At 45.9% G+C, this 12,438-nt stretch overlaps 1 protein-coding gene across 2 annotated transcripts in view; it reads left to right on the top strand.

Moving 5' to 3' along the window:
• dntt (deoxynucleotidyltransferase, terminal) overlaps positions 1 to 12,438 on the top strand; it is a 36,060-nt gene that overhangs the window by 21,458 nt on the left and 2,164 nt on the right. For both annotated transcript variants that reach the window (XM_047030103.1, XM_047030102.1), the window contains 2 exons: positions 1,795 to 2,043; positions 2,155 to 2,238. In XM_047030103.1, the coding sequence (XP_046886059.1) occupies positions 1,795 to 2,043; positions 2,155 to 2,238 (333 nt within the window). The remainder of the gene's footprint in view (positions 1 to 1,794; positions 2,044 to 2,154; positions 2,239 to 12,438) is intronic.

Here is a 12,438-nt window from a genome sequence, read left to right as displayed (position 1 = left end):
TCGCTAACTCATTAATCCTCCAGGCTCACTGCATCCTCAGGATTCAAGGCTAGAGCCAGGAACTGCTCAGCCAGAAATGCTCCAAAACGATTCCCCCAAATAACAAGTGACCCACATTAACAACATCAGAAAGAGTGAGTCGTGCACAACTCATCAGATAAAGACAAAAGATATTGTTTAAGAGTATCAGTAACATTAGTGTGTCATTAGAATTGAAGTATTTTCTTTGCAGTGTAGTAAAGCTGACAATATCAGTGCCCTTGAACTGTAACCACTGAAAAAGACAGGGGTCAATACAGAGTGATGGTGTGAGTTGAAGTACCACATCATCTCTGCCTATCCAGGTGGGACATGAGCGGTTAGCTGTAATTGCAGACAGGAGAGGGTTTCCGGGGTGGGGGACGTGCGACATCAGGGATTTGGGTCTCAGTTCTGAAGACAAGCTGGCAAACCTTATGAGCTGAGCTTTGTGGCGTAAAACGGTCGAGGTTGGAACTTCCCACAGAGCGCTTCCCACATGTCACTCAGTCTCACCACTGTCCTCAGTTAATGACTCCATCGTCACCTCTCCTCCCCTTGCCTTTGGGGAATCAGTCTTTCTCTGACAAGTTCCAGAGAGGGGAATGGACACGACTGGCTGGTACCTGTTAACGGTGTTTAATGTTTCATGATTAACCCCCTTGTCCCATCAGACAGGAGAAGTGGTTAAGGCTGCACTTTCTTACAAATGATTGCTCTTTAAGGAGAGATAGTCCAATTTATGGTCAGCAGAGGAGGGCAGTACCCCAACAATTATGGTGGGAGCTGGAATTAAACTGACAATTTGTAATGTTAATCGCTTTAACGGTTCGGGATTGTGGTGCTGAATAATCAGCCAGGCAAATACCCAGAGGAAATCAATCCACAGATTCTCTCTGAGCTGTCGGTGGCCCCTTTCCCAGAAAAATGCTGCCGTTTCACTGATTAACCTTTTATTTAGGATTGCCGGGCCAGGGAAAAGGATTCACGGCGACAAGACGGAGAAGGCTGTAGCTGGCGGTAGCTAACTGATCTCCAGCTGACGTGGGCCTCAGATGGAGGCTAAACTGTGATGTTGAATGCTGCTCTTCTGTTCCGCAGCTCATTACGCGCCTCTCAATTCCCAGGATGTTTGGCTCCAGTTCACGCGGAGCACTTTGCTGCCAGGAGGAGGGTGATTACAAACGATTTGCTCGACATGTCTTTCTCTCTCTCTCTCTCTCTCTCTCTCTCTCTCTCTCTCTCTCACACACACACACACACACACACACACACACCATCGCTTTTTTCCCTGTTGAACACACTGATGTCTCACTTGGAAGTGATTTTCATTGCACATGAAGTGGGACCCTTTACCAGTGAATGTGATTGCCCCCCCACGAAGGGAGACTGGGAGGTTGTCATTTAGCTAGAGTAGAGTCTATCAGCTGGGAGGGTACACTGTAGCAGACGTTCACAGCTCAAGGCTGAAATTAGACTTGACAATTTAAAGAAGTCTTCTTCAAACTGATTATTCAGTCTCCTCTACATTTAGAAATGTGAAAGAACAAGACACTTGCACACAAGCTCAAGACGGACGAATGCTCAAATAACCTATTTAGTATTCAACTGCATTGTTGCAGGACTAAAATAGTGTACGCTATCACGCCACCTTATCAATAGTACCCAATGCTAAATGTTTTAGCCAAATACTGTGTCGCAAATGTAATGCGTGCTCACAAAGAGACTATGTGGTGGTTTGTCCCTGCCCCTCTGATTCTCTCTTCCTCTCCACAGGGCATCCTCCTCTACTCAGACTACCAGCCATCCACCTTCGACATGACCAAGCTACCCTGTCGCAGGTTTGAGGCCATGGACCACTTCCAGAAGTGCTTCCTGATCCTGCGCTTGGAGGCCGGGCAGGTCGATGGTGGCGTGCAGAAGGACTCGGGGGACACCCGCGGCTGGAGAGCGGTCAGGGTGGACCTGGTAGCCCCACCTGCAGACCGCTACGCCTTTGCCCTTCTTGGCTGGAGAGGTTCAAGGGTAGGAGGGGGTCTTCCACTGGGGTGGGGAGGAGAAAAAACGAATGTGGGCTGAAAAGTCAAATCAGTTGACAGTTGCTAAACTGACCGTTGGTTCTTTGTTCCGTTGCAGCAGTTTGAGAGAGACCTGAGGAGGTTTGCTCGGCTGGAGAGGAACATGCTTCTTGATAACCATGCTCTGTATGACAAGACCAAGGTACTGTACCACACAGTTACTATATTCAGACCAAGACATTTACAATATATGTGGTACATTCATTTCTTATAATCAAGCTTTGTTCCTATGCAGGCAACACATTCAATATTATGTTCGGTATCACTGGGGTATGGCAGGGCGGTTTGGGATTATTTTACTCTATATTAGCCTACTGGAAAATAACCTTTTCTGGTGTTGGTTTTGTTTACGTTTGTGTGTTTGTGTGTGTGTATGTGGGTTTCTGTGTATAATGTGGATGTTTATGGACTGTTTAGAGAGTGGATTTTGAGTGCTCCCCCTCTACACACACCAAATTGTAATCACTAAATTATTTTGAGCAATAGTTTAATAAGTGCACTAAACCTTAAAATTATTTAAAATATATATATTTTGAACGTGAGAAAATGGGTGAGAGAGAGACAAGGCAGAGAAACAGAGGGCAATGGAAAAAGCCATCTTGACTTTGTGCTGGGTAAAAAGGCAAGTTGTGATTCGAACAGTTGCAGTTTCAGGTGGGATTATCTCCAGTGCCTTTCTCTAGACTGCGTGTTTATGAATCTAGCAGGTGAATTACAGCACAGCCTTGTCCTTACAGCTATTGGAGGGATTACACTGCAGTGTTAGGGCTGGGAATACACACACACATTATCTTGACTTATTTTATGCAATATGTGCTTCCTCTCTGAGTGAACAGAAACTTGATATTGGTGCAAGGGCAACATTTTTAATTACAGCACTGCGAGAGAGGATAATTTAGTGTACGCACAAACAAATGGAAACTCACACTTCCAGACAGTACATGCTCTCTCTCTCACACACACACGCACTTCACACACACTTGAACTGCACACACACTAGCTCCCACGCGTGCACACATACAGATACACAGTGGACAGGAAAAGCAATAAAGACACATCAGCTAAGTGAATCAAATCCATCTAACTGTTTCAATATCAGATGCAGGTGGCGTGTTAAGGGGAAGTTAATTGCTCGGGGATGCACAGAGTTCATTTACACATTTCCAAATGAAATCAAGCGTCTTCGTTTCACCCAACAGGTGAAATAAAAAGGTGAAGATAAAGCTATATAAATCAATTCATGGCACGTCTCATTAATCCTGATATCCAATGAGCCCTACATTTGCACATGCAGAGTTACGGAATTTCTCTTGGTAACACCAAGAACTAATTCTAGAACTAATTATACTATATAGAATAGTGACAACATTTATTTGGAGAGTGCCTGCCAAATAATCTATCATGAACATAGAATAACAAAGAAAGAGCTCTTTAAGTCCTACATTGTGCACACTGTTGGATTGGACAGGACTTTGACGTCTGGATTTATGATACGTGATGAGACCATTAGTGAAGTTTATGAACACTTCAGGTTCACTTTACATCATGTCGTGTTCTTGTCCTGTAAATACTATAATTATCTCCTGTAACTGAAGTGCTATGACAGAACACTCCAAGGTGCAGATGAAAGAGAAGGTTGTGATGATGCCTCTTCATTTATTCCTGCTCGTTTCCACAAAGACAGAAACTTCTAAGAAATGTTCTTCTGTACCGTTTCTGATGTGCACAAAGCAAGTCGAAGCCTCCCCATAAAACAAGATTCCAAGATGACAGCCTGCATCCCAGACTAGCAGACTAGCAGGCTAGCAGGCTAGCAGGCTAGCAGGCTAGCAGGCTAGCAGGCTAGTAGGCTATTCAGCCCTCTCTCCCAGAGCCCTGCAGTGTCCTCCTTCCGTGGTCGGGGCTAGGGAGGCAGGCAGTGTGAGCAGGGTGAGGAGCAGGACAAAGGCGCCAGGCGTGTCACCAGGCTGACCGACAGGGGGACGCCCCGTAACCAGCGCTTCCCTGTCAGCCCCCCCCCCCCCCCCTCCCGGGGGACAGGGGTCAGGGCGTGGAGATGCCAGGGCGGGCAGCTCCCTGACAGATATTATACAGGAGATGCCACAGGAGACGTTGTTTATTCAAACACAAGGGCAGAGAGACTGCGCGCTGACGGTGCAGTGATCCGTGCACACGACGACAGTTCGGTCACATCACGCACACAGTCTCTCGCTTCCTCTCACACACACACATGCTCACACATTCATATACACACACACACTTATGTTTGTTGTTGGTTAAGTTGGTGGGAAACTTTTCGATTCATTGAGATGTTAACGCCACAATGGGCAAGCATCCCAACACACCACACACGCACTCACACGCACACACTTTTTTCAACTACCCTCACACACTTTCCTATACCCAACCTGCCTCACTTAATCTCCCTTGGACTCCGTCAGATATATGCGTGCTGGTTTCAAGGTCGCCAGCTAGTTTAAAAGGCTGCGTGCAGACAGAATCATTCAACAGTGTGACCTGTTTCTCAGTTTCGCCATGACATTACAGCCATAATTAAGGTAATGAAGATCAATTAACTGTCTCTGTCACTGCCACCCCCGGTACAGATCGTTGACTATTCCCTCTGTTCTCTGCAGCCGGCTGGGGAGGAGGGCCTTCTTAGTCCAGCCCCACTAGGCAGCAAAACCCTCATTAACGGGAGAGATGACCACCCTTTTATCATCTGCGGATGTTCTAATTGACCAGTCTTTTTCAAGAGAGTCCGCGCTCTACGTGTGACTGGTGTGAAGGAGACGGGGGCAAAGTCGCAGATGGAAATTGTCGTTTGATTAGGGCACTTGTCTCCACCACAGGACATAGGTGGACCAGATGATCATTAGGTGGACTTAAATCCAGTAATGTGCTTCAGAGAGCTCTCGCTAAACGCATGGCTCATCCATGTTATTATGAAAGGCTCCAAAAAGATTAAAGCTAAATTATCTCTAACGATTTGATCCCAATTACCAATAAGTTGGAGCTCAGGGAAATTGTCTTCGACTTACAGGTAAACAGGAAGTGAAGCAACTAATGACTTGGAGGAAGGACGTCATCATCATGATACACACATACCATAGCTGTGAAGCCATTTTGCAGTGTGAATATCCACCCAATGTGATGTCAGTGAGCGCATGCACTCTGTTGTATATATCTGTTGGATGTGGTGTGTGCATGTGCCTTTGTGTATTTGTGTGTGTGTGTGTCTGTGTGTAAAAGCGTTAGTGCAAGATGAACGTGTGCACATGCGTGTGTGCGTGCTTGTGTGTGTCCTCTACTGTTAGGCTGAAGGTGTGTGATAATTAATATGTGTGGTGGGTTTGATGAATGAGGACAGGCGGAGGATTTCATCAGGCACAGACAGACTGACTCTCTCCCCAAGCAGGAGGGCTCCATGACCTGTCCAACACCTTCCAAAACAAAGCATCTCTACCCTTGAAATTCCCTGCCGTTGTGTGTGTGTGTACGTGTGTGTGTGTCTGTGTATGTGAGTGAAGATGTGTTTGCGCCAGTAGACTTGCATCGTACCATTGTGCATGGCACAATACAATAGTCTGTCCCACTCAAATGTGTTTCTGGTAATGTGATTTTGCATTGAACGGGAATGCATTTTGCCTCCAATTTTGTGTTGCTACATGTGACTGTGTGTGGACGTGTACTGGGGTGTGTATAAAGTCTGTTGCGGTTTTGTGTGTGTGTGTGTGCGTGTGTGTGTGTGCAGCAGTATGTGTCACACAGAGGGTAATTACTCAAAGCCATATGTAACAGTGTGATTAATGAGGTGCTGGTCAGAGGGCTGGGGGTGTGGATGTCCTGGTTGGGGCTCTGGAGCAGAGGAACCACCACATCTCAACACCTGTCTGGAGTGCTACCCAGCTCCAGCTCTCCACTCTGGACCTCTGGAGCTGAATTGCTGCTAGTGCTGCTAGTGATTCTGGTGTGATTACTTCAGACTTTTGCTGGTATAAATAATCTGTCTAGACAGTACAGCATGTACTGACAGAGGATGTACTGCATGCTCACTTTCCAGTGATCATTTCGTCTTCATTTTCCAGTGCTCTGGAGACAAACTGTTTGGGAGCTGCCTGTTGTAGAGAGTGCAATGTTCACAACTTGTCCTGTTTCCCTCTGTTCCTCCCTCTCCACCCCCCCTCCTCCTCCCCCTCCTCCTCTTCTTCCTCCCCCTCCTCCTACTCCTTCCACCCTCCATCCTCTGAGCAGCGGATGAGTGGACAATAACGGGGCAATTGCACTGGGCTTTGGGGATTGGCGTTTGTGAACGCTCCCCAGCTGGTGCGGGGAGGCAGTGTTTGCAGGGAGGATGAGAAGTGCCTGGAAGGGAGTCCTTCCCTGGAAGGAGAGAAAAGGGAGGAGAGGTTTAATTTAGCGGTTGGTGGCACAGCGGCCCTCAGGGTGTCACACACATGCACGCACACACGCGCACACATGCACGCGTGCGCACGAGCGCTCTCAAAAAGTGCACGTGCGCGGATGTGGACAGCCAAAGAAATACATAAAGAGGCGCGCACGCTTGCATTTGCACAAACAGAAACAGGCACACATGGATAAACAAACACACCCCTTCAAGCTGTGCCAGACAGACAGGTGGGTCGTAGAGGATGGGGTCTTTGTCCTCTAATGCATGCTGGGAGCTGTCAGAGCTGCGGAGCGCGGGCGTTCCTCTTGCATTTCTCCAGCGTTGCTCTAGCGTTTACCAACAGGGATGAGGAGGAGAGGTTGCGACTTGTTTCCATCTCTTTTTGGTATCCTGGGATATCTGTTCCCCTGAATTCCAATACGTTGAAGTGAATGAATGGAGCTTAAGCTTTTTCAACGGATGAGCTTAGAAGGCTGTGATACATTTCTAAGTGGGAGTTGCCTCCATAGCTTTCTTTTCAGGGTGTTGACATTGAATATCTCATGTGCATAATTCCCCTGAAAAGGTGCCTGTAGGAAGAAGAGACTTGCAGATAGCGATTACACAGGAAGCTGTCTCTCTTTGTTGCTGAATAGAGCTCTGCAGAACTTCATCAGAAAGCCAGACGAGTAGCAAACTCTGAGTGGAGAAAGGCAGGTCAGCAAACACGCGCACAATTGTGCAACAAACTCTCTCTCTCACACACACACACACACACACACAAACACACACACACACACACATGAATACAAATATCTGCCCTTTGACATTCCCCTGTATTTTACCATGCTTCAGAATGGTGATTCATTGGAATCCCTACATGTGAGACATGATGTCAGGGACATCCTTTGCTCTCCCCAGGACTACAGTGTTGTGACACATTGTGCCAGTGATATGCACCATTTCATTAAGCACACTAAAAGGATTACAACATGAATCGTCATTGATTATTGCAGAAGTGGTGGGTTTTAGTGGGTACTCTATGAACAGTAAGCTAGTCATTAGAGCTCAGTGTGTGGTCTGTTTTCAGGCTGCTTTGATAATGATACTCAAATGTTTAGTTTGTACAAGATCAGGGTACAGTGGATATGGACACATACATTAGCTCCAGTAAAGACATAAACAACACACACACACACACACACAAACAAACACGCGCACATACACACACAGTCTAGCTAGTGGAATCTCTTGCCTTAGTCTCTTAAAGCTCTACTTTTGCCCCCCACCTTTAGATAGCTACTTATGAGGAACAGGCTGCTGAATTGGCACTGTGTCTCAATGTGCATCTGCCTGGCAACAGACCCTCGTCCCAAGACTGTTTAGAACCCTTTCGCTCTCCTTCTTAGAACTGGGACATTGCAATTCAAAAGACAAGAGACTGTTCACAGCAAAAATGTGTATGTTTCAGCTCACTGTCAGTCAGGACTGGTTCAAGGACTTTCCTATGTAAGGGATTTGCTTTGATCACACACCAGGCTGGACGTGTTCTTTGGTCTATCCCTTGGTTTTGACGAGTCACAAAGCTGGGACTCTGCGAGAGGGACTGGGAGGGATTTGCGCAGACAGCTGAAACTAGGTTTGAACTACCGTGAAGAGGTAAATAGAAGTATCGGTACAGTTTGATGTGGATTGGAGTCATAGGATGTTTATGGTTCCAGATCAATTTGAGCATTACTTTAGATGTCAGTACTTTTAAGAAAACGACATGCGCATGAAGTACTTATGCATGCATGAAGACAGTGAAACAATTTCCTATATCCACAAGAGATGCCATTTTTGAACAAATTAAAGTGTTCCATGGTCACAAAGCATGCCCAGATATGTATCTATTATGTGATGATTGTCAGGCTCTTTATCTTCACATCCCCTCACAATCATCTTCCTACAATGCCTTTCATCCTCCTACATCTCCTTGAACATGGAGCCTTCTGTCGCCTTCCACCAATGAAATGACAGCCCTGGTGACAGGGGAACAATACAAATATGGACACTCTTTTCCCTGGTTACAATTGCAGTGTGTGATTGGCTCTTTTCTCTTTAGAGGTCAGAGAAACAATTAGGGGTGGTGTAATAGGAATGGTACGAGGGTTGGGGGTAGGTGTTGGAGTGGACGGTGTATAATCAGAGAGGAGAGGGGGGCAGGGTGAAACACTGTAGAGTAGATTGTGAGAGGCTGCAAGGAGCGAAGAGAGAGGGCTAAGCTCTGGGACAGAGTTGTCATAGAAAGAGAAAGAGATAGAGAATGAAAATGACAAAGAGAAAGAGAGAGACAGAGAGAGATACAATGGTTATTCAGGTAGATTCTGATAAGCCTAGTCACAGATATACTATACCATACTCTCTCATACAGTGGAGAATACAGAGATGAGGGGAAAACATTAACACATGCAGTGTAAACTCATAATGTAGGAAACAGCATCAACGCATGGTAGGTAGTGTAAACTGATTGACTGTAATTTTGTCACTGGTGTTTTTTAACACCAATCTAAGTAATAGCATCTGGCCACCGTGCTGAAAGTTTCTTTCTGTCTGTCGCTCTCACGCTCTCACGCTCTCTCTCTCTCTCTCTCTCTCTCTCTCTCTCTCTCTCTCTCTCTCTCGCCTCTCTCTGTGCAACCTCTCTCACCATCGCCCCCTTTCCTCACCTACCCCTCCTCCTTCATATCCTCCCATCCGCCCACACAGGGCCCATTATCACTCTTTCCTGGGAGAGAAGGGTATTTTTAGAAGCAATTGCACCAATGTTTTTTGTGACTTGAAAAAACTGAATTCAAAACCAAGCTATTATCCCTCCGAAATCTGCAACCTGCAATCTTTTCCTATGGAATTATCAAAAGGATAAAATGAGTTGGGGTTCTAAACTGTGTAGGAAAAGAACAAAATGAAGAGGGAGGGTGAGAGAAACACAGAGAGGGGCCAAGAAGAGAGAGAGAGAAAGGGAGAAAGTGAAAAGAAGAAAGATAAACAGAGATAAAGGAAGAAAGAGAGAGAGAGATCGAGACAGGGAGAGGGGAAGGGAGGAGGGGAGAGGGGAGTAGGGCGTCTGTCTTTTTCTCTGGAGACGGATTGTGCTCCATTATTGATGCAAGTGAATGGCAGAGGTTTCTACCAGAGCCCCGGTGTTAGGCCTGTCTGCCTGTCATGTAGCATTAATTGATATGGCGGTCGTGGTGGCCCATGAAGCCGACCGTCTAAGCTTCCCATTTCAGGTGGCCTCATGATTTATTAATAGGAAAGCCCACTGAACATTCATTGAGGTACCTGAGCCCTGTTCCTGTGGTCTCACACATAACCCCGCGCATCTATTTCCCAGACCCACAACCAAACCCTCTGTGTGAAAAGATTAATCCTGCCAGGAGGAGGATGTGAAGAAAAATGCCTAAGCAATGTAAACATCCATAGGCAGCTCCCACAAACACACCAAGATACGAAAGTTCATTTGTACAAGGCAAAACTTTTACGAATGTACTGTACGTGTGGAATGCTAATGTATGAACAACCATCGAAGTGAGCCTCCCCACTTATGGAAAGAAAAATGTGATATTCAGCTTCCATTCAAAGCTCATATTTTGCAGTTTTGTTGTTTTAATTGAGAAGGGTGTTGCTGATGCAGCAGCATCTGATCACACGGTGCGGAAGGCAAAACCGTGGTCATGCAAAACCAGCCTTGTTAGTACAAACCAATTAATTATTTACGGGCTTCGTCGGAGCTGAGAAACTTAATTTATTGTTATCTATAGAGGGCTGCTCTGTTTGGGCCTATACCATACTGAGCGCCGGCAGAAATCCCAGGCTCATTAGATAAAGAGAAGAGCTTCACACAACGCTAGCACATTCTAATGCCTCACAGAACTTCATAGATATTTTGAAAATGTCTGAGAACTCTAGCAATCTCTTTGCTCAAGATGGGAAAGAAAAAGCTGGAAAATGCAATTTGGCAGGGTGGATGCCAGTTGCAACATACTGATATTTTGAGCATCAATTAGAAATGTTCCATGCGGAACCAGCTGAATATCTACGTCACTCAATGTATGTCTTCTGGCAGTGTTTTAGTATTCCATACCAATGAACGAAAAGCTTGTCATGATTGAGACCATTGTAAACACTGCCCTAAAAAGCTGTCTGACTATCTTTGGGAACCCTAATCAGCAACTAATGTTAGTGTGCTAATGTTTACGCTTATGAATACATTGGGATAAACTGCAGATGAAACAAAGAGATAAAAAATCAAGGGATCAGAATGTAATGGTGGCTTTCTGACGGTGGTGATGGGAGATCTTGATTGCTTGGCTCCTCCTGACTGGCCAGCGGAGCAGCTGATTAGCAGGCCAAGAGTTCCAGGGAATGAAAATCACATTCAGCTCAATAGGCTTTTTATGGGTGATGGTGCTTTATGGTGCTTGTGCTAATTGCTGGCTTGATTGGTGAGGTGTCCGTGTACTCTCTCTCTCTCTCTCTCTCTCTCTCTCTCTCTCTCTCTCTCTCTGTATCTCTGTATCTCTCTCTCTCTCTGCTGCTGCTGTCCGGTGTAGACTTGCAGAGCGAGGGGGAGGTGTGTGGGGGCGGAGAATTTCAGGAGGAAGACACAGCAGCCTCATCGACTTCTACTTTTCTGCCCCTGTCAGCCCTTTCCTGTGCTGCAATAAAGATAGATTAACTTAGAGACAATCAAAAGATTTCTTTGGATTTATACCTCTCTTTGCAGTCAGGCTAGCATCTTCCAGCTGACAGCAAGAAGATAGTTGTCCAAGGAGAGAAGGGAGGTTTGGGGCAGTATAGTGAACTGTGTGCATCCGTGATGATTTGATAACTGAGGCCACAGCAAAATAATTGGTGGTTCATGCTGGTTGTTTTGCTTTCCTTGAGACAAGCATGGTGTTCAGCCCTCAGCATGAATTGAATAAGGAGACATTCATTTTTCTGAGCCAAATTGTGCTGAATGTTAAGTCTCGTTTCAAAGCTGCATCCCATTTTTGGCATGAAGTTATTGCTTACAGCCATTTCATGATATTAGGATACTCTCTCTCTCTCATTCAGTGCTGAATCATTGGCTGTCAAACCTCTGTCACACCACAAACAACTGCGTCCTTGATACATGCTGCTCTCTGCCAGCGCTTCAAAGACAGAAAATATAGCTAAGAAGTGACCAACATCTAAACTGACTCACAGTTTGGACAGTGTTCCTGATCCCCTGAAGCGCATTTAGCTTTCTGTCATGTTAATTTACCTACAAAATACTTTGTTTACATTTGTGTTTCTTTCACACTGGGCTTTTGCATACTTCTGTTTGTGGCAACCAGCGCTTGTGAGACAAATACTGTGCAAACACACACACACGCACGCACACACACGCACACATGGAGTCACATGTAGGTGCCGGTGGCAGCCAGCCATTTCCATCAGTCCCATCCGTCAGCAACGGGCTGTGTGCTGGGAAGAGGGTGACAAAGAGCAGAGCCTGGCCAGATGCTTCTGACGGGCTAATGTATGTGTTCACCGCCAGCAGGCCTGTAATTACTGAGAGGGCAGAGGAAACACACATCTGATTAGCAGTTTATTGAGACAAGGACACAAGCTCACTCACATACACACACTAATGCACAGGATTCTGCTTTTGGACCAAGCAAGCACTCCTGATCGGAGCTTGACTGACTCAGTCAGATGTTGAGTGCAGTACCTTTAGAGCTCTGGTGATGATGGAGCTAATTGTAATTGCCCATGCTTAGGCCCTGGCTTTGCGTGACAAATGTTCTCTGAGTGGGGCTTAAAGTGTTGTGACACACCTCACACAAAAGCACTTTAGCTATATTCCACAAAGAAAATATTCCACTTTTTGAAACTGTTAGTAGAAATTGTTTTGACTGCACCATGGAGTGTAAAGCAACATTT

The sequence above is a fragment of the Hypomesus transpacificus genome, chromosome 11 (assembly GCF_021917145.1).
Source record: "Hypomesus transpacificus isolate Combined female chromosome 11, fHypTra1, whole genome shotgun sequence".
Classification (NCBI taxonomy): domain Eukaryota; kingdom Metazoa; phylum Chordata; class Actinopteri; order Osmeriformes; family Osmeridae; genus Hypomesus; species Hypomesus transpacificus.
This window is presented reverse-complemented; position numbering and strand designations above follow the sequence as displayed.